Source organism: Drosophila nasuta, chromosome X, assembly GCF_023558535.2.
Source record: "Drosophila nasuta strain 15112-1781.00 chromosome X, ASM2355853v1, whole genome shotgun sequence".
Classification (NCBI taxonomy): domain Eukaryota; kingdom Metazoa; phylum Arthropoda; class Insecta; order Diptera; family Drosophilidae; genus Drosophila; species Drosophila nasuta.
The window spans coordinates 30,168,672-30,192,065 of NC_083459.1; the positions used below are offsets into that span (position 1 = coordinate 30,168,672).

General features: G+C 37.9%; 2 protein-coding genes across 3 annotated transcripts; one reads left to right on the top strand and one right to left on the bottom strand.

Moving 5' to 3' along the window:
- Positions 1 to 2,068: 2,068 nt before the first annotated feature.
- Positions 2,069 to 23,103, top strand: LOC132796806 (coiled-coil domain-containing protein 25). 2 transcript variants are annotated; one of them, XR_009633594.1, is made up of 3 exons: positions 2,069 to 2,320; positions 13,577 to 13,786; positions 22,834 to 23,103. XR_009633594.1 is itself a non-coding variant. In XM_060808115.1 (2 exons), the coding sequence occupies exon 1, from the start codon at positions 12,821 to 12,823 to the stop codon at positions 13,448 to 13,450; it is 630 nt and encodes a 209-aa protein (XP_060664098.1). In that variant the 5' UTR covers positions 12,640 to 12,820; the 3' UTR covers positions 13,451 to 13,786; positions 22,834 to 23,046. The 2 variants fall into 2 exon arrangements, 1 of the variants encoding a protein (XP_060664098.1); XM_060808115.1 differs by lacking the exon at positions 2,069 to 2,320 and having other exon boundaries at positions 12,640 to 13,786; positions 22,834 to 23,046.
- LOC132796243 (facilitated trehalose transporter Tret1-2 homolog) lies at positions 4,622 to 9,139 on the bottom strand. The gene is made up of 3 exons (XM_060807335.1): positions 8,018 to 9,139; positions 6,140 to 6,643; positions 4,622 to 5,632 (listed from the first exon to the last, which is right to left on the bottom strand). Exons 1-3 carry the CDS (start codon positions 8,370 to 8,372, stop codon positions 4,803 to 4,805), a joined length of 1,689 nt encoding a protein of 562 aa, XP_060663318.1. The 5' UTR covers positions 8,373 to 9,139; the 3' UTR covers positions 4,622 to 4,802.
- Positions 23,104 to 23,394: the final 291 nt, after the last annotated feature.

A 23,394-nucleotide genomic window follows, 5' to 3' on the forward strand; every position in this document is an offset into this window, starting at 1 on the left:
TTTAACAGAAAAAGCGCAATTAGCAAGAATGAAACCAATAATTAAAGAATAATAAATAAAAAGAACATAATATACATTTATATTTAAAGGAAACCTCACGAAAAACTACTTACATACATTTGAAATGTTGTTCAAGGAATATATACTTAAAAATATATATATATATATATATACATACATTTTTTTATGAATATATCGATAAATGTTTAGCGGTAACAGAATCTTTTTATAATGCATTACAAATCGACGACGCATACAATTTTTTTTTGTGTTTAGCATAAGAACAAATCGAAAAAGAAAAACAACCAACAAATTTTTTTATAATAAATGAGAGAAAAAATCAACACAATAAGAAAATGAAGATAAAAAAATGAAGCAAACCAAATATATTAACGAATCGAACCTCAAAACTGATTAGTGAAAATAGTTTCTTACGTATGTATAATCGAAACCAGGTAAACAATATATTAACCATACGTTTTTTTTTTTGTCAAAATGCATAGCAAATTGAATGAATATAAATATAGAGGAAACAATAATTAACTAGTTGACAAAAAAAAATGTAGTGTTGTCTATAGCTGATAACGGTCGATAAATCAAGTCAAGAGGTCAAGGCGCTAATCCTTTCAAAATCGGTTTATATACACATACATATTATATTATATATATATATTCGTAATTTCGATAACATTCATTTCTTCTTCTTCTGCTCCAGAACTTGTATAAGCATATTCCATGCGTTCATCTTATATACTATATATATATACACAACATATATACTATATATATATATATACGACTCAAGTATAGACCGAAATTTTATATATAACTATATATATACACACACACATAGAGTACATACGTATAATGAAACTATATATACATCAACTAAATGAAGATCTTTTTTTTTTGGCTTAGAAATTGTAACGGTACTAAATACAATATATGAGAAAGAGAAACACATAACAAAATGAAATGAAGTTGAAGATGAAATAAACAAAACAAAATAAAACAAAAACCCCTCAAACTGCTTTCAGATAATTTGAGTGCGGAACGTGAACTGCCCTTTGAGAGATTTTTAAAAAATAAAATAAAATAATGAAAACACCAAACAACAACAACAACACCATAAAGTAGATAAAACCAAATGATAAAAGATTAATTAATGGCAGCAACAAGTAAATGAAAAGTATGCAAAGAAAGTCTATAAATCGAAAGATAAGCAATATACTACGTAAATACATAATGATTACATTAAATAAAGGAACAACAAAAACCAAACAAGTAACGTATAAAAAGGCAACAACTTAAGGAAATATATTCAACAGAACCCAAATAGAAAAACCCCCAAAAAAACGAAAACAAAAAATAAATTATATATGTAACTATATAACATACGTATACAAGAATACAAAAAAAGAAAAAAACAATGTTAAGTAAAAAATAATCGCGCGCCGCATTTTTTTTTATGAACGAAATTGAAATTACAAACGCATAAATAGAAAAAGCGATAAACTACACTACACACACACACACACACATAAAAGAAACACCATGACATCTTGTAATGTTGGTAGTTTACATTACGCGTATTATACATGCATGCATATAAATATAAAACAAATATATATATACATACATATATGAAAGTGAAAGAACAACTTGAATTTTAATTCGTTTATACAAATCAATATAAATACATATGCGTACATGTGTATCTATATATATATAAATTGACAAAAACGTATATATACATAAATTAATAGCAGCTAATTGTTGTACTAAGACGTCACATTAAACCAAGATAAGAACAAATAAACGAAAATATTTAAAATTCGAAAAGCAGTTGGCAACGCCAAAAGATGTTATTACTTCCCCAAAAATAGCTGGTTGCTATGTCACTCGAATGGCACGCCATTTGCATGCAAAGCTAGAGGTGGAGAATCATCGATCGCAACATCAATTTCGATATTTTTGACCATCATCAAATGCAAAAGAGTTTAAATTCATTTACTAGTATTATGTATACAATACTAAACTGTTATTTTATAATGAAATGCAAAGTAAAACTGAAATGTTTGTTGTTACAATAATATTCAAATTCATCGAAGCATCGATAGTGCATCATCGATGTTTTTCCACCTCTAAAGCTAGCGAATACGAAAATAGTTTTTGGCGGGCGTGTTTTTTGCAGCAATTCAACAAAAATAAGTTAATGTGAGAAATTGTGTGACTTTATCGTGAATTTATTAAGTGGAAGCGGCATTTTAGCATTACATCACGATTCGTCAAGTATTTATTATGCATTGCTTGGTCATTGGTAAGTGCAATACACTCCCCAGTGCGCTGTGAGAGTCGCTCCTCCAATCTAATCCCTTTTGTGGGGTAACTGAATGTATGTGTGTATGTATGCGTGTGCTTTTGAGTATGTGTGATTATCAGTGTTCGTAGTAGTACTAGTTTAGTCGAGTGGTAAACAAAGCGCTCGAGTGCCGACGACGACGACGACGTCGCTGCCTCGCCTCTTCATGCTGTGTTCATGTCATCGCATTTGTCGCATTCACATTCGCATTTCGCCTGATAGCCAATTTGATTAACTGATAGCTGATAAATGGCGCACGTTTTTCAATCAAATTCAATTAGCGCTGTTTTGTTTGTTGTTGGCAGTGCTCTGTTCGTTATTAACGGTTTATTACATGTTCCCAGTTGCGTCAAATCGTCAGCTGTGAAAATCATTGCGACTTTGGTGGGCTCGTTTTGCCCTTCGGGCCATTAAATAAATGCCACTTATCTTATTACAAAAACACAAAAAAACTATATATATGTATATTTGGAAGCACATTCAGTGCCTCAAGCTTGTTATAACTAATTTATAGTGTTTGCTTAATGACTATATTTATCATTGTAATTGCAAAGCTGTTTTAATTGGTCAAACAATCAGCAGCCTCTCTCACTCCACTGCGAATGCAATGTTAGATAACAGCGGTAGCGCAAGGGGAGCGACTGTTAAGTGATGCGTTAACAGCGGCCATACACCATTTAAGCTCAACTGTTAACAGAAGACGTCATAACATGAATATGACGAGAAGCGACTGTTAAGTGATGCGTTAACAGCGGCCATACACCATTTAAGCTCAACTGTTAACAGACGACGTCATAACATAAATATGACGAGAGGCGACTGTTAAGTGATGCGTTAACAGTAGCTCCACTCTTAACAGACAACGTCATAACATAAATATGTCAACAAGCGACTGTTAAGTGATGGGTTAACAGTAGCTCCACTCTTAACAGACAACGTCATAACATAAATATGACAACAAGCGACTGTTAAGTGATGGGTTAACAGTAGTTCCACTCTTAACAGACAACGTCATAACATAGAAGTGACGTGATTTAAAGCTTGGCTTAGGCGAAGTAATTCCCCTTTTCAAGGTGGCGCACAGGGTATTCACACTTCGTGATAGTCGTAAAAAAGGCGACACCTTGGGAATTTCTATTTTTTTGTCTATAATTATTGGCTAATCATGAAGCTGCCTCTCTGATATGGGCAGCATGTGAAAGCAGCAAAATGATTGAATGTTTTCTGTGTGTACGGATCGGTTAAATCCGGTCTTTTTCGCAAAACACACAATGTGTTTGATACTCGTATGTGGCACAGATCAGCGACAATTGCTATCAGTGGAATCCAAGTTGAAAGCGTTCAAGTCTCTGATCTCAGTTGATGAATAATTCCAATCACTCATTCGCTCTTCGCTTTTCATTCTGACGTTCTCCTATGCTATCTCTCCGCCTTATTACATTAATTGTCCCTCCTCTTATCGATGACATTCACTGATGCGCAGTTGCATTTGAGCCGTAAGTGGGACGAATGCTGACTCAACCTTCTACTATATAGTAATAGAGTAGATCAGCTGACTCAGGGCTTCAGTTTCGAATGGCTAATTGCTAATTGCTTATGGTCAACGCTGAACTTCAAATGACTTTACTCACGATTCGGTTTTCATATAATTCTTGTAACAAAAGTGTCAAGTGAAAGACAATTTTATGAAATTACCAGCGATTATTAATCACTTCTTTACTCAACTGTTCACTCTATTTTTAGTTATTTGCATAATGATTTAATTTCCCAAAAATTTCGAGAATATTTTTGATTTTCATATTCACTTGATATCTTTATCTTATCTTTAAATTGATTCCATCAGAAGTTCGCTCTGCAGAATATTTTAAACAAACTTTCAAGTTTTTGGCATTTTTATATTTCTAAATATAAGAATTTTATTATATATGTTGTGAAATGATTTTGCATAAATGTAATTTTTATTTAATGCTAATTTTCAGAGAATCTAAAGCAGTTATAAAGCCTCATAAAGATGCTGCGTTATATTATATTTATGTACATTTTTTAATTTCTGCTTGAGAAGTTCAAAAATTCTTTGAAAAAAAACTCGTTCGTTTATTGGTTGACTCTTCTTATCATCTAATTCGTCATCAAACTCTTATGAGAGAGAAATTCTGTCTCTACTCTCTCAGTTCAGTTGGATCTTGGCACTTTTCTCTCCTCCAGCTTGATTCAATAGCTTCCCTATCCCAAGCATGTTCCAGTTAAACACATTTGCTCTTAAGTTTGTTTATAGGTATTGTTTTTTTTTGTTTCTTTATTTGTATTTATTTAGCTTGTTAATTTGATTATAGTATTTTTATATAGTTTTTTTTTTGTTTGCCATAGAAAATGCCGCATTCCATTTGGCTAAGGCTAAGTACTTAACACATCACAGATAGCATTCGCGCGCTACGCTCATTTATTTCTTGAGGAAGATCTCTTTCAGCTCGACCTCCTTTAGATTTAGACTGCTCATAGCCGCCGCCGCCGAGGCACGCGCCTCTCTTCGTCCCCGCCTGCCCATGCGCCAGTGTTCCTCAATCTCGACCAAGGTGCGTCCCTTGGTCTCCGGAACAAAGCTATAGATGAAAGCGGCGGCCAAGAACGAGACGAACGCATAGAAGGCAAAGAGATTGGCGACACCCAACCAAGCCATCATATTCGGATAGATTTTGAGCATCACGAAAGCCAAGATCATGCCAAAGAACACCGAAATGCCCGAGGCACTTCCTCGAACGCTCTGCGGAAACACCTCGGATATCATGATGAACGGCAGCGTCAGCATCCCCATCGTGGAGAACACAATGTGTGCGACAATGCAAAAGACTGGCAGCCACTTCCAAGTGCCCATGGTGTCGGGGAACCAACCGCCGCAGGCCAGCAGCAACATGCAAACGGCCATGCCACTGGCGGAGAAGATGCCCGAGGGACGTCGGCCCCATTTCTCGAAAATGGAGGTCATAAAGAAGGTGGTAATGATGCGTGCCACGCCCAGCATGACGGCCACGAGCACCGGATCGATGGAGACGCCAGCGTGTTGGGCTATCTGCACCGCATACACAATGATCACAACAACGCCGCAAGCCTGCTGGAAGCCAAAGAAGCCGGTCATCATGAACAGTGGCTTGTAGACTTCGGGGCGACGAATAGCTTGGCCTATGGACTCGCTGGCTGCTGTCGCCCGACTGTTGTCCGCTGTCATCTTCATCTGGGTGAGCTCAGCCTCGAATTCCGGCACGCAGTCTTCGCCTGCAAAGGAAGGGAGTTAGGGTTTTGTTATAGAGATAGCGCAAGGAATGAAAGAATGTATTAACAGCGAATGCGAGAATGAGGAAAAGGTCGGAAGAAAGTTAGGTTCCGTTTCGCTGGAAGAGTTGTCAATACTTTGGAAACTAAGGTAATGAAAGGAAGAGAAGTCGATCGAAGGGAACAGAATAGTCTCTGAGTATGTTAGGAAACAAAGTCTGCAACAAACTGAGGAACTGTTCTGGAAGTTCACTTCTATTCTATTCTATTTTATTCTTTGGAAACTAATATAATGACAGGAAAATTAGTCCATCGATAGCAACAAGAAACAAACCCTGACAGAAACTGTGGAAGTGTTCTGGAAGTTCACTTTCAGTGCTATATTCTTCCTAACCCAAAGTTAAAAGCAAGGGAAGGAATTCTAATAACATATTTGAATCGGAAACGAATGGAAAAGGATGATTGAAAAGTCAGCTATAAACATAAAGAAAGCTACAAAATAAAACTCACCTTTGCGTCGCAGTCCACGGAAGTAGCGCAGGGAGCGGCGTGCCTTTTCGTTCTTGCCCTTCTGAAGCAACCAACTGGGCGACTCCGGCATGGGCATCACCAGCAGAATAGCGACCAACTGATAAGCGCAACTAATGCAACTAATCAACACGAAATTGTGACGTATGAAAAAGCCAAGCAAATACATCAGCAGAATGCCCGAGGCCAAGCCTATCGAGGTGCCCAATATGAGACGTCCTCGAATGCGCGGTAAACTAATCTCGGCGGAATAGACGCCAACGGGGGAGACAAACATGCCAATCATAATGCCTCCAAAGGCGCGTCCCACCAACATCTGAGCGTAGATATAATTGTGACTGTCATGTAGAAAACTTGTCGCTAGCAGTATCCAGCCAATGAGACCCATCAGATTCGTCAATAGAATTGTGCGTTTGCGTCCAATGCGATCCAGAAAGAAGCTCACCAAAAGTCCGCCCAGCGGACAGGCAATATTCTGAAAGGAAGCTGTGGAGAATGCAAGCAAAATGGATTAATTAGCGAGGGAAAAAATGTCAGTTCCTTTGCTACGTTTATCAGTAGGAAGTTTTTACTGCTCGTAATTTTTGCTGATTGACTTTTTTATTTTATTTTTGTTGGTGAAGAGCTCTTTAGCCTTGTTCTACAGCGTACACAACAAATTGCCAGATTGTTATCGAATGGCACAAAGTCTTTGTGCCTAATCTTTGTGCGTCAACTGCGTCAACAGACATTTCGTTTGAGGCGGCAGCTCCACTTCTGCTTCTACTTCTACTTGTGCCACTGCCGCTGGCGCCTTATCAATTCGCTTCGAGTGTGTCAGCTGTTGGATCAGCATTTATCATCTCACAAGAAGGCAGCTCACTCGCAAGGAATTCCGCACTTTTCAAGCAGCACCCGCTATCGACGCTAAAAGGTCGCACTGACAAGGTCAGCACTAGCCGAATCGAGTTATCCATGCGGGGGGTTCTCTTTTAATTTTGAGTTGAGAATAAAGTAAGTGCTACAGAAGTAGCAAAAATTAGGCTACCTTTGCTTAAAGATAACTCTAAGAATTTGGTTAAGAAGTATGAAGGAGTGGAAGGTGGACCTTTTGATTACCTTCCTACTACCAAGGCACTGCTAAGGTACGGCAGAGGAATTCCTGAGGTACTACCAAGACACTCACTGACTACTAGCTTGGCAACAGAAAATGTACGGCTGAATTATGAATTATTGTTGTTGAATTATTGTCCTAGAGTGGGATTGATGATTTTCTGAGTTACTCCTCAGGGAGTGCTAAGGCACGGTTGAGGATGTTCTGAGGTACTTCCGAGGTGGTGGACTTCTTTGAGGTTGAGGACTTCTTAGGAATAGAATAAGGCTTCGATGAGATACGCTTGCATCTCGACCACAAACTCGGAAACGGCAAATAAGTCGCTAAGTAATTGATGAAGTATTTCACTTAGGCACTGGTAAAGTATGGTTGAGGACCTTCTAAGGTACTACCAAATCACTGCTAAGGTACGGTTAAGAACCTCTTAAGGAGAGAGTATTGCATTGGTGAGATACGTTTGCATATCAGCCATAATATCGGAAACAGAAACCAAACGGCTGACTTGCTGATTAAGTATTTTAACTAGGCACTGCCGGAGTACGTTTGAGGACCTCCTAAGGTACGGCTAAGGACGTCTTAAGATATGACCAAGGTATCGGTGAGATACGATTGCATCTCCACCACAAACTCAGAAGCAGTAAATGTGTAGCTGAGTTACTATTAAAGTAAGAGCTAGCCAATGCTAAGGTACGGTTGAGGACCTCCTAAGGTACTTCCAAATCAGTGCTGAGGACACCTTGAAGTGTGACCAAGGCTCTGCTACTCACCAAACCAACTGGCCTCATCCTTGTCTAAGAAGAAGGGCTGCGTGGGGTCTGTCAGCTGGTTGAGGGTCACCGAGGGCATGCTGACAACCATGCCGGATCCGAGAACTCCGGTATTTCCGAGCAGCACCATCAGCTCCTGGCGCAACACGGCCAAATGGCGTTCACCCAACGGCAGTAGGCTTTCTTTGCGACCACTCTTTTTGTTGTTCTTCTTTGTATTGCTGTTGTTATTATTCTCCTTGTTCTCCTTCTCCTGTTGTTGCAGCTGCTGCTTTTCAATGTCCTTCGATATGATGGACATGCCCGGCTGATAAGCCGGCGGTGGCGGCATCAATTGCTCCTGCTCCTGCGTCATATTGTCTCGATGTGTGTGTGTGTTCTCTGGTATTTTGAGATCCTTAATCAATTTGCAATTATTAAGGAGTGAATTTAGTTGTATATATATCGATTTAACGTTGCCGTTGTCTGTCTGGGGCACGACTGCGGCAATGTTGCGTGTTAGCAGGCAGCTTTGTAGTGTTCGTCCGAGCACGTTGTGCACACTTGTCTAATTGACAAAGACAAGTGGAAACTTCCGCGCATTTCAATCATATATTGGAGCGCGGTATCAATTTCATAACCCGTCGCAGCAGCAGAAGCAGCAGCATTTGGGCCGCCTCTCAATGCGTAGCCTTGGCTAAACTTTTCGCAACTAGAAGCGTCGTAACTCCCTTGAGAAGCGCAACACTCGCAGAGAGTGAGAGAGAGAGTGGGGAAAATGATAGCGAAAGAGAGAGAGAGAGAGAGCGAAGAGAGTATCGTGCGATGACTCTAGGGTTTTCGATGCCAGTTATCAGTTGGCAAAGGTCTTGAAATGTTTATTTGTTCTTCGCTTGTTCTTTTTTGTACATTTGCTCGAGGCGTGCTATTGATTTGGCTATCGATTAGACGAGCACTCCGCGTCCAACGCCTGACGAGCCTCTTCAACCACAAATACACACACACGAATACTAAAAAAAAAATTAACTATTAACGTAGTAGAATTATTGTTATGAACGTTTTTTCTTTTTGTTTGATTTTTTACTACTATATTTATATTTCGTTATTTATAACTGTTTTGGGCGAGTTCTAAAAAACGCGACCGTTTGCCGCAACGTTTGCACGGCAACTGAAACAGTTGTTGTCTCTCCCAGCCACAGCCACAGCCACAGCAGCAACAGTTGCTACCACTAGAAGCAGCAACAACAGCAGCAGCAGCAGATTCTTGTTGAACTTTCGATTGCGTATTTGTGCTTTTATTATTGTGTTATAATTTGAAATTCATTTCATATATAAAATGTGTTTCACGTCTAGCATTACGTATACGCACCGTTGTTGCTGTTGTTGTTATGCATTATTGTGCTCGGAAGTTGCACCCATTGCTGATATTTGTTGATACGTTTGTTGATTGTGTTGCCACGCGACCATCAACTGCATTCCCATTCTCTACCTCATCTGTTCACTCTCTCTCTTTCGCTCTCTTGCTCTCTCTTTCGCACTCTCCCATTCACTTCTCTCTCTCTCTCTCTCTGTTTTTACCTCAAAAACCACAACTCGTCGCAACCTGCTGCTGGCGTCAACGAACGAACGACATTGACAACGAACTTGTCTCTTTTTCTGAGTGTTTTTGTGTGTGTGCTCTTGCTCTTTCTTTGCCATTAGGCTATTACCAATTTGTTAGTTTGTTTACTGCATATCGCAAAACAGTCTAGAAATTAGATATACAATATATACATATGTATGTATGTAAACAGTTCGACTTGCCTATGGGGAATTCGAAGTTGGCGACAATTTCATGAATTGAATTTCATTGATTCTTGTCTTCAAAGTAATTATTAATGAACAATTTATTTTGTATTAAAACATATATCGTTTTTTCTGAATATTCTTTTGAGCGATTATTCAATTCAACTAAGAAGTTCTTTCGTTGAACAGTTTGTTGCTAAAAGCTGAGTGCCTGAATTATATTTTAAGTAAATATTTGTAGGTACACCTTATGTTCATATATTTTATATTCTTTTTATACCCGATAAGAAGTGTAGCCATGTCTGTCTGTCTGTCTGTCCGCCAGTTTGAATACCTAGATCTCAGAGACTATAAGAGATAGTGCTATAATTTTGTTCGACAGTACTTGTAATGCTTGCACGCAAATTAAGTTTGTTTCAACTTTTTGCCACGCCTACTTCCGCCACTCCAAATCGATAAAAATCGAATAACGAGCGGAATTTTTAAGTTAGAATTTCGGTACAAACAATAACAACTATCATAAATACTATGATTCCAGATAATTAAAGTGCAATTGCATAAATTGTAGAAGTTGTCTTAACTGCTTTGGCTGACAATCAAGTATATTTTGACCTACATATGTGACTAAATTTTGAGCGCTTATATATTTTTTCTAACAAGTCATCATCTTCATAGCTAGCTCAATAGAAGCGAATTTAAAGCTTAAATTGCAAAACTATATGCATTAAATCTACACTTGAACATTACTGCAAAAAGCAATAAACGTAATAAGAGAGAAATCAATTTGTTGATGCACACAAAGTGCTTGCAAATCAGTATCAAAATTAGCTGATAAAACTAGTGCAATTTAATTTTAGATGTATACAAACGAATACAGTATATAATTAGTTTTTTTATATGCCACAATAATCGCTTTATTGATGCTCTATCACAACATTTGAGAATTGAGGAATTTATTGAGGAGATAACTGTGACTCAAAAAGGTTAATGCCATTCATCTGGATCTGCTTAAACTTTGATAATCAACTAACTAGTCAGTTGAACTTTAAGACTCTATTATTAAGTCACGGAGTAGAGTATTTTTATATGTATCTCGCTTTGATTTTTGCAACTGGCCAAAAGCCAAGAAGGCCAAGAATGTTCATTGTGTGTTTTATCAGGTGAAGAGCGCTCGCTTGCTGCCTCTCTCTCTCCCTCTGTCTCTCTCTCTTGCTCTTAGTAGAGATACTAAGTATATTGCTCTCTCACTCTGGGATTAATTTTCAACCTGCGGAAGAGTGGCATAAATTATGTTGTACGCTCGAGCGATATCGGTTTGGAATTTCAATAGAATAAACGACACCTCCAGGGCAGCTGAAACAAGTGGACAGACAGACGGACGGACGGACGGACGGACGGACGGACGGACGGACGGACAGACGGAGTGGTTATCAGGTGTTGTGAGCCATGCAGCGATATAAACAAATTCACGACGCTTTCATGAGGAATGCTCATTTATTTCGTTCGTGTGCTGTTAATTCGCAACTTCATTTAAGTAATTAACCGGAGCAAGAACTCAATTGGTACAGCCAAATTAGCGACATATAAATACATAAACATCTCTGCGTATAAAAATAGATTTAATTAAGTTTTTTCCCCCCGCCCTTGGGTTGTATGCTTTTGTGTGTTTTGCAGCAAATTATTAAATTATAGCGCGACAAATAGAGAATTAATTGAACAACAAACAACGGCACGATAAGCGCTCATGGGCGAGTGTTGTCTGGGGCAAAGTTCCCGATAATAATAACGTCACCAGTGAATTTGATTTATTCGTGACAAGCACACACTTCTCCTAACTGATTTATAGCAATTGAACTTACACACAAAATCACACGGCAAGCGGACATAACAAAAAACACCGCAAAACCTGATTTGCCATTTACATTTCATCTTTGTTTTGGACTTATTTAGGGAACCACATGTCTTTTGAAATTTGAGAAAACAGAAGGGGAATAAAATATGAGAACAGTTCATTGCCTTCTCATTTATTATTTGCAATCGCATTGGTTCACCTTTCCATTTGTTTCTAGGCTATTTCATCAATTATGAAATACAAAACAAATCGCTAGCTGTAAAGTGATCAATTTTAATTCAATCGCTTTTTGCAAATTATCAACAGGCGACGCAACCTTAAGACCTTTGTTTTTTCTTTATTGTTTTTTTTTTGAGCAGACAAACTAATTGACAAAAATACAAATTCATTGAGCAACAAATAAATGCATTGATAGTACATATGTACATTATAATTTTTGACGCCTGAAAGATCGAGAATATGGTAATTAGTCTGACGTCTACAATCTGAGATTAGGCATGACGAAACAAAATTTGCTGACGCGACTATTGGAAATGCCTAGCCTTATCAATCATTTTTGCTATGACAGAGATTATATTCGAATCAAAAAGTCGTTAAGCATTTCTTACATTTCGTCACATTAACAGCGCTCTATAATGTTATCTAACTTTCTTGCCAACGCAGCGCTCTGTAATGTTATCTAACTTTTTTGCCAACGCAGCCGACTTCGAGTAACAAACTGCATGACAAGCAGGTGCATGATTTAAAATTATGAAATACAAAGTTAAATAATTTGAAGTACTGAAATACAGCATAGTAAGACCGATAAGTTGTATACATTGAGGATTAAAAAACAAATGCTGAAATGAAAAGCTTTTTGAAATGCCGCGCTTTTCTACACGCGTAAATATACCACATGAAGTGTAACCAGTTGGCAGCCCTAGTGCTTTCTGTGTGTTTAGTATATACTAGCTGCGTTAATGCGTATATTTTGGCAATGTTGCTTGTGGTCACACTCTGGGCAAATAAAATAGCTTTAACATAAGCTCCACTGCATGCCGCTGTTAGCAGCATATGTCAAGTTTTAGTAAAAAATTATATTTGAGCGGCAAGCGAGCACATAAAATTCAATTGGGAATACAATTGGAAATAAGTTTGTCAAACACACGTTTCGTCCGTAAGCGATCACAAGCCAAACAAATCACAAAATGGTTTTCTACTTCAAGAGCAATCTAGTGCAGCCGGCGGCCATGTTGTACATGGGTCGCGACAAACACGAGAACGAGGAACTGATCCGCTGGGGCTGGCCGGAAGATGTGTGGTTCCATGTGCACAATTTGTCGTCGGCTCACGTCTATTTGCGTCTCCGCAAGGGACAGACCATCGACGATATACCCAGCGATGTGCTGGTGGATGCTGCACAGCTGTGCAAGGCGAACAGCATTCAGGGCAACAAGGTAAACAATTTGGAAATTGTTTATACCATGTGGGAGAATCTGAAGAAGACTCCCGACATGGAGCCCGGTCAGGTGGCCTATCACGATGAGAAAGCGGTGCGCAAGATACGGCTGGAGAAGCGGGTTAATGAGATTGTGAATCGCTTAAATAAAACCAAGACCGAGGAGGAGCATCCCGATTTTCGCGGACAGCGCGAGACACGCGACGCTGCCGAGCGACAGGATCAGAAGCGGGTGCAGCGCGAGAAGCGCGAACAGGAGAAGGAAGCGGCCAAGCAGCGCGAACTGGAGGCGGAGCTGCGCAGTTATGCATCATTGCAGAAAACAGAAAACATGCGCACCAACTACGATGCCGGCAACGAATCTGATGACTTTATGTAGTAGTGTGTGTGTGCGTGCGTTGTGTGTGTGTGCATTTGTGTGTGGAAGCACTACACCTACTTATAAACAAACTTAATTATAACTATTTTTTTTTATTAAAATTGTGCATATAAAAATGAATTTCAGTAAGCGTCGTCATTTTGTGGTGCCATCATCATCAAAAAGTTTGCTCATTTAACAGCGGTGGAGTGCAGCTGTTGTCAATGTCTTCTGCAAATGTGGAGCACTTCTGTTAACAAGTTTGTGAACGCACAAAGTCTGGCAACGCTGTGCGTGAGCTCAACATGGCGCGTCAAATTTGAACATGGCCGAGGAAACAACTGGCTGAATTGACGGGTGAGTTTTACAGAAATTTGCTTACTTTTATTAATATTCACATATGTGATAAAGTTGAGATAAAATTCAATTGTATAAAGGACGAAAATGAAATAAGACTTTCACATATGGAGATTATTTACAATCGGTTCTTTGAATTGAAACACTATTTACATTTTTGTAATACGCATATAACATATGTAACTCTCATTAATTTGTAATGAAATATGACATGTGTTCTTCATATGAATCGTTACGTTGATGTCATTAATCTTTAATCTTTCATATAATCAAGTGTCCAGCTTTCTTTCACTACATTTAATAAGCTGTCGAACTGAACGCATTTAATGCTTGACCTTTCGCTAACTCAATAATGTTAAATTTCTTTATAGCATCTTGCCAATTAAGTGTCTGTTCTTAACTCTCCCACTCTCCCATGACTAGCGCGTGCGTTTTAATTTTGTATTGTTTATTTCTGTTTTCTATTGTTAGCAGAGGGGAAGATAAAAGCAAAAGTGGGTGGGGCAGGCAAAGAAAAGAAAAACGTTTTTCACATTTCGAAAAACGCAATTTGAAGTGGTCGAGCTTATGGTCCAAATGCAACTTGAATCCCCTGGACTTTGGGGGGAGGCTGCTTTATGTTCTTCGTGGTTTTCATGGTCGCGGCTGTCGATGCTGTCCTTGACAGCTCAATTTTCGGTTCGTTCGCTTTATGGATGGGACCAAAGCGATGGCGACTGCGGCTGCGGCTTGTTGCCTTTTTGCAACTCCACATGGCCATTGTTGTTGCTGTTGTTGCTGTTGTTGTTATGGATGGGCCAGCTGGCGGCGGGTCAGCGTTCAGCACGCACTCATTATCGCCCGTTTTATTTTCACGCATTGTTCGACTGACTCTGTTGCCTGCCTTTAAGGAATCCCTCCTCCCTCTATCCTCGTCATATCTTCTCATTTTTTTGGGGTCTTTCGTATCTACCATTTCCACTCCTTTGTTATGCCGGATTGAACAAAAAAAAAAAACTTGATGAGGCTGCGTGTCTTTTGATTATGCCATAGCTCACTTGCAGCGTCAAGCGAGCAATGTTGTCATTATGAGCTCTCGTAAACATTGATGACAGTTCGGGGGCGCCGCTGCAGCCACGCCCATCGCTTCGACGCCTTTGCCTTTTCATCGGTCGCTCTTCTTCTGTCTTCTGCCCACTCCGACACATTGATTGATTTCAAGTTCTGTTTCTTTTCGTACTCTTTTTGATACCCTGTATATAAATGCAGCTCGCTCATAAACTGTTATACTTCTGTTCTGAAAGTAATCACTTAAACTCTTCATGGCCATTTGAATAGTTTTAGAGTTTCGCAAATCCTAAATGGCGTCAGAAAGCAGAAGCTGGCATTAAGTATTGTTGTTTGAAGTAATTGGTATTTCACTGCACAGCGCAGTTTGTCCATTATTTATCCCATACATTGTTTTATGCGAGTATCACAATCTGTTATACACCATTAAGCAAGTCAAATACAGTTTAAGGATGAGCTTGCATTAGCTAAGATGTTTTAAGATTCATCTAAGCAATTCAATGCGAATTATTTAAAGTTTTTTTATGAATACTAGGTCTGTTTCGTTAGCTCATTTATTAAAATGACATAAAAGTGTTATACAACAGTTATACATATGAGTTGATATACATACGGTTGACATAAGTTGATGCTTAGCTATATGATGTGTCATATAAGCTGCTCTATTAAACTGTTATACAACTTATATACGTATGTAGTACAGTTATCTGTAGTATACTCGTATTTGTACAAATATTTACTTTGGTTATGGGTTGTCATTTGTGCCTTTCAACTTTCTGATAAAACTGTTATACCATAAAGGAAAGGTTTTCTAAATGTCCGCTTTTGCCATCTGCACTATACTAAACTCATATAATTAGCTGATTTATTAAACTGTTATACAACTGTTATACGTATGTATCACAGTTAAATGCAGTATACTTGTTTTAGTACTGTTATTTATTTCGTTTATTAGCTGTAATTTGTGCTTTACAACTGTTATACACGAGACGAAACTTTTCTATAAGTCCGTTTGTCCATTCCCATTACTTTGTACAGGGTGTGCGATAGTCGTGCTTACCCTTGCCACACGACGTGGTTTAAAATGGCTTCATTTGATGGCCGTAAAAGCGGCAACTTAGTTTTGCCATCTGCACTATAATAAAGTGGCATCCATGAGCATGAAAGTGGCCCTGGACTTGTTCTCGGGTCTCCGCTGATGTATGTTTGTATGCTGGTCTGTCTCCCCTCATACTCGTAGTACTATGTCCGTTGTTGGTCCTTCGTCCTTCGTCCTTCATCGCTTGTGGTCCCTTGTGCCGTGCTCCGCACTGTCAAAGCCGCTCATCACTCAGTGCCGCAATGGCTGTCATTAATCAAACTGCGCCAAAAACACCCGCCCACTTGGCAGCAGACCAAACAAGCCAAACACAAGCCCAACATCACGACAGTGTCCGACTATATACACCTCTTTCCCCTCTCCTCCTCTCACACTTCTTGGCTGACAATGGGAATGATACGCGTCGCTTTTGGGTTTTTATTGCATTTGTCACCAAAAAAACACAGAAGATCCGCATTCAATCTGTTTCCGTTGCTTGGGAAACGCGACACTTGCAGCACATCGCCTCGCCTGCCTGCGTTCTGTCCGTCCGTCTGTCTGTCCGTCTGTCTGTCTGCTATCTGCTGAGCATAATTATTGCTCCGACTCTGAGCAATGTTCTTCTCCCTCCCTCCCCTCGAGCAACTTCGCTTTGCCATTTAGCAGGTGTGCCAACTTATTTATGCTCTCCCATGCGACAATTGACTTGTTCTACACAGCTCTTTAAATGCTTTGTTTTTATCGACAATTTATTAGTCTAAGCAGGGCAGCCAACTCCAGTATATTAAGCAAGCCAATTGTGTTATCGATAAGTGTATCGATAGCTGCAATATTAATTAAGTCCACAACTTTTTCGAGTCTTATATATTGTAAATAAATCCACTACGAAGCTTTAATAGTTTATAAAGGTGGGAAAAATATTTCGTTTAATATAATGCTTTCTTGATATTTTCTTGGTTGAATTTAATAACCCAATTTTATTAGTTTAGCTTTGGGTTGAAGTCTAGATTAAAGAAAATCTATGTAAATTGATTATTTTAAATGCAATCTAAGATTTATTTCAAGCAGAGAAGAATTTATTAATATTATATAAGAATGTTAGAAGATTGAACTTAATTATGATATATTATATTATAGCTGCAAGAATGCTAGACGACTTTATAAATCTCTAGAAACAAACTCCTCTTTTATTTTCATACAAAGTTCAAAGCGAGAGATCTTAAAAAACTTCGTGTTATTTCGTTGCCTTTTTCTTTTATAAAGACGCTTAATATTCAATTGATATTTAGTTAAAGTTGACATAAAATAAAGAAGTAATGTAAATTTACAGATGCTAACGATGTTATTCTACATTAAACATTCTAATCTTGTCGGCAACAAATGTTTATAACCAATTATCAATTAATATTGTTAGGATTATCTCAAATAACAAACATGATTTTCATCTTTAAAAGCTCAGAATTTAATTTAGATTTTTATTAGTGATGAGAAACGTATTTTCCTTTTTTATATTTACGTTTTAATATTTAACTGCTTACAATATTTAATTACCATCACATTAGAGATCAAGATTAAAAAGGAAATAGGAATTCTTAGTGTGATTGGTTTAGAAGCCATTTGAAAGTTAGTGATATGTGAAATGTTATTTTTGATTGTTTAAATAGGGATATTCCAACAAGCAGTTATAAATTAAAGCTTCAACTTGGGTTATAATCTTAAGAAAGATTGAGGATCGATTGAGCAGAGATTCTCTAAAGAGGATTTCACTTTAACTCTAGTGTTTTCAAATAGCTGCCAGAAAAAATCGAAGCAAAGTTCAAGCCCTGTAAACTTGGGAGGTGGAGGGGGCGTGGCTAAAAGGGCGCGTGTCAGAGGGTAAAACATTTTGCTGCGGCACCTTCAAGTTTGACTTGAGTGATTAATCAGTGGGCAAACAATGCGAAGCTGCTGACTGCTAATCAAATTCAGCAGCGAGCTTCAAGCTTGTTTGCACTTGAAATCCACACGCGTTGCATGCCACACATGCCACACACATACACAGAGACACACACACACACACACACACACACACACATAGAGTCTGCCATCATTCATGCAGATGCAAAACAGGAAGAAGAGTAACTGCAGTGGCTGTGAATAAAGCCAGCTAAAGGGAGGCAATCCATCAGCTGGACAAACTATTAAAACAAAAGTCAAATTCCATTCTCTTCTCTCTTTTGTAATGGAACTCTGCATTAATTTGATAGATGTGCAATTGTGCGAGCGTGTGTGTAATTTATTTAACACACACACACGCGTGCTTATATAATAAATCGAAGCTCGTATAACATTTCGAATTTACGTTTATTGTCAAAACAAAATGCAGCAATTAAAGTGATCGCTGCAACATTGAAACTTTCCATGTTTTTTTCCTTTTGTCTGTGGCAGCCAAGATACCACACCACATTCCACACACACATACACACACACACATTCGCATATAAATAGACATAACATGCCATCCAACCAAATACACTCTTCCATCTCGATTCTCCTCCTTCAGCTTTCTGGCCACCTTCGACAAATGCGCAGTTATGAGTGTGTCCTTGCACGGGGACAACGCGATGACAAGCGAATGCTTCCGGCGATTGCCCTCAGCACTGTTGTCATCAGCTTGTATGACACACTGTGTATACCCTGTAATTTGTAAAACTTTGAAGCCCCTCAAAGCGTTCTTCATCCTTTATTCTCATTCGTTTGCACTTAAGTGCACATTTACTTGGAAGTTCTTAAATTCACATTGAACATCTTTTTAAAAGTTTTTAACTTTGTATTTCATTTTTTGTTGCCTTATTTCATAGTAATTGCCATCTATTAAAGTTGTTGCGTTTATTTTTTGATTTACTTTGAATATACTCATATCTCGCTTAACGGCCACTTCACTGATGATGTTTTGATATTTTGTCTTAAGGATTACTTTAGTACCAAGTTACAAAATCAAGAACATTCGTATTAACAACAGTGTTCTTCTAAAAAGGCCACTTTAAGAACAAATTCTGAAAAAAATTTTATATTAAATGTTCTTCTATTTTTTAAAATTAAGATTTTCGTGTTCTTGACAAACATTTTAGACCAAAATTTTAAGTATTTGATCAACATCTTGATTTTAAAACTTTTTTTTTTTGTGTGCTTGCTTAGTTCTTATTTTCTCTCTCAAGATATATAGTATCTATTTTTTATTTATTTAAATGTTCTATGATTTTCCTAAGTATCGGTTAGTCTAGCAAGACTTTGTCTTCAAATAATCATCGCATATCTTTCTCTATATAGTACATATCCTTCCTCGTTTTGTTTGATAGTATAATCCCAGGAAACGAGTTTAACAAATTTGTAGTTGAAAATGCAGCTAAACGACACTTTGTTGCATCCACTTACAAGGTATAACAAATGCTTGCCTTATGCTCGAGGATTGTATTTGTATTTGTGTTTCTGTTTGTGTGTGTGTGTGTGAGCATGTGGGGGAAGCTGTGAAATTTCATTTGAATGTCTCTCAGTGGACAAATCAAAGTTAACGAAGCTACAGCAAGCGTCACTGGGAAAGCAAACGAAGCGTAGAAAAGCGCGCCAAGGAAAATTGAAAAATCAGCAGCAAACACGAGCACGAACTGTAGCAACAACAACAACAACAACAAGGACAGGGGAATGGGGCTGGAGGGGAGCAACAACCAACAATGCTTGTTAAAAATATGATGGAAGCCCAAAAGCCAAAAGCAATTAAGTTTTTCCAGCTGCAGCACATAAATTCTCCAAATGCCCAAAAAAGTAGGCTAAGCATTTGCAGACGTTGTTCTCTCAATCTCCATTCCCCACTTCCCCTCCTCTTCTCTCCACTTCTCTAAACTGCCCAGAGCAGAATAATGATTAGGGAGGAGGATTGTCTACTGCTACTTCAACAATTGCTCTGTGCAATTTTATGCAAATTCACATATTTGTCTCCCTTCTCTGACCACGTCAATCAAACTGCTCTCAAATTTGCATAGATACGAAATGGCGAATAGCGAAATATCACTGGGTATCTAAATAGTTATCATTTGCATAGCAATGCAGATTAGCATACTCATATTTTAGCTGCCATTTTTCGGCTCTTCACTTCACTTGACTGCGTGACTCAGCCAATATTCAGGACGCGCTCTGTTCGCAGTGGAAAAAAAGCTGATGACATCAGATAACTTATTTCAATTTAATGCCGTTACAAGTGTCATTAATTGATCTAAACGATATTGGTTGAAAGATGAAGTGATGAAATTACTAAGTTGCTTGACTGATTGAATGTTTGATGATGCACGATTGAGCTTTTACTGACTGGCTCTTTGATTGACCATCTGCTTAAGTTATAGAAATAAACTTCGATTGATGGAAAAATAGCTCATAATTAGCTCATTGGTTGATTACTTATTTGAAGACAACTTATGCTTGATTGACTGACTGATCACTAAATAGTAATACAATTAACCTTCATTGATTGACTCAATGATTGATCATGGGTTAAAAGAATAAAAAATGTTTAATTGATTGCTTTTATGATTAACTAGCTGCTTGCTTTTAAGTGAGTGATTGACTGCTAGACATATCAACTGGTTGATTGTGTTTGTGATTGAAAGACTTTTGTGAGTGATTTGTTGATTGACTAATAGATACATTAACTGATTGATTGCTATTGTGACTGACTGAGAGGCAAATTTATTTGTTGATTGCTTTAGTAATTAATTGACTGACTGACTGATTGACACCTTTAGTTTATTTGACACTGATTGATAGTTTTTAAGATTGATTGACTGATAAACGATCGGCTAATACATATACATATAAGTTTTGTTTTTAAATTTATTAATTGGTTGATTGCTTTAGTGTTTTTGATTGACTACCTGACTGATTGACCCTTATTGTTTGTTTGACACTAATTAGCTTACATCTTAATGATTGACATCTTATATGACTGACTCATTGATTACTTTAGTGTGTGATTGACCGATCTACTAATACACATATAAGTCGATTGACTGTTTTTGTGGTAGACTCACATATTAATAATTTTGCTGAATGATTGAATGTTTGATGATACACGATTGAGCTTTTACTGACTGTACAATTTGTTGATTGGCTCATTGATTGACCATCTGCTTAAGTTATAGACTGTTAAACTCACTTCTAGTTTATTTGCTGAAAACTAGAACAATAATTATCTTGCGCTGCCCTGATTTCTTGCAGTGTATGACGCGCTCGTTAAAGTGCCAACACACATGCAAAAGTCCCAAGTCCTTGTCAAGGACTTGCTAGAAAGCTTTGTGCAAAGCTGAACTCGTTGACGGCGGAAAAACTAAGCACAGCTGCCAAACAGAGGCGTCCAATTATAATGCACTTGTGTTGAGAGCCGTAATCCCTTTACCATATGGAGTTAATTTGGGGCAACAGTACGGCACTTTGCCACTGCAACTAACTGCAGCACGTTGCAGATGCAACCTTCGCTTGATTTGTATTGCAGGCATCTTCAAGGTCAGTCAGGCGTCACACTGTCTCTGGAGGGAGGGGAATGTTAGCAGAAGAAACTGGAGCAGGACTGAAGTGGGGAGGGAAGGAAAAGGGACTCCTGTCTAGATGTCGTTGCAATGTGGCCATAAATTCAATGCACTTGAACCCGGTGGCATCGCTCGGCTGGTTTATGGCTCCCGTTTCGCCTTTGCCTTGTCAGCAGTTTACGCGCCCATTCCGTTCGCTCCTTCTCAGATTGTTTATGACCCCAAAAAGAAAACAGAAAAATGAAAATAGACCAACAGGGGGCAACAGCCAGAAGGCAGAAGCCAGAAGGCAGGACTCAAGAGCCAGAAGTTATGGCCAATGGCTTGAGACACGACTCTCTTGCAAAAGCAAAAGCAAAAGCAAAAGCACTTGGGAGTTGCAGTCATTGAATCGAACTGTGCCACATTTATGGCACAAGTATTATTGTTATACTCGTAACATTCTCAATGCTCAAGCATTGATTTATATCCTCGATACCATTCATCCTTTATTGTCTGTCTTGAAGCGACAAAGCTTTTATGGCCAATGCCAATTTCAATTCAATCCGTTTGTTTGTAAGTCGCTTTTTTCTGATATTTTATTAATCCTTTTCCACTTGCCCCAATCCACCTGATGCTTATCTTGCGCCTATTATGCGATTTCATTTCAAATTTGATGTTCGATATGTAAAGAGTAAATAAAGTTAAGCTATTAAGAGTTGTTTTTGGGTTCACGTATGGAACAACAAACAGAAGAATGTTTATGAAAAGTAGCAAAGTAGCTTTCGATAACTAGATTTCCTTTTCAAATCTGCTGTTGGGACATTTTTAATGCATTTTGGAACCAGAATATTAGTTACGAATACACAAAATGCAAGAAGAGTACTCCAATTCATTTCACAACTTTGTATTTGGCTTTTTTATTTTAATCGTCGATGCATTCTTATCGTCAATGTCCAGAGCTTCATGTGCTTCGTCCTCTAAGAATTCCTCCTTCTGGCCATTCATTGACAGCAGACGCATGGGAATCGCCTCACTTAGGGGGCGGGATTCTTGCTTCTGTTGTCCGATTGTCCAGCCCAGTTTGAAGAGCTGTCGTTGCAGTTCCTGTTGCGAGATTTGCGACATCTTTTGGTTCAAAACTACAGAGTTGTCACGGTTTTAACGAAATAATTCTTTATATTTTTTTTTCAATTCAGAGTTATGTTTTCATTTAGGCTTTTGGACAGACTTACTTGATTGAAAAATGTGAACTGAATTCTGTTTGTTTTTTTCAAGTCATACTTGATTGACAAGTTTTCTATACGTTGACAATCGATTTCGATTAGTTTATGACTACTTTTTTTCCATTTGATTAACTGAAAGTATCTTTTTCTATTTAATTTAAGGATTTCCCCTACTAAAGAAGCTGGATATCGGCGGCACTATATGATGAATGATGAATAGTAAGTCAACAAAAAGGACCTTCACCAGTTTTTGCACATCTGAACACATTTATCATTGCCATTTCCAAGTTTTCATCCTCCTTAAATCGCTCATATACTAAAGAATAACATTTTTTAAATGAATTAAAAACAACTGTTGCTTTGTATGCTTCATTTAAATAGCTTTTATGAATTATAATCATCTCAATATGCATAATAATGTGTTTTGTTTTGCAGTTGAAATTTATTAAAAATTAATCATATTGTTAATATTTTAATAATAATAGTAAGCTAAATTATGATTTTTTTCAATTTTAATTAATTGGTTTTAAATTATTATATATTATATTATATTTGTGTACATTTTTTAAACAAAAAACAAACACCCAAATATTACAAAATAAATAATAAAAGAAGACTATAAAATCATTAATTTTTTTTCGGCTTCTTAATGTCAAAAAAATGTAAAATAGTATGTAATTTGATTGTTCAATATGCAATTCATAGATGACACAATGTAGATCG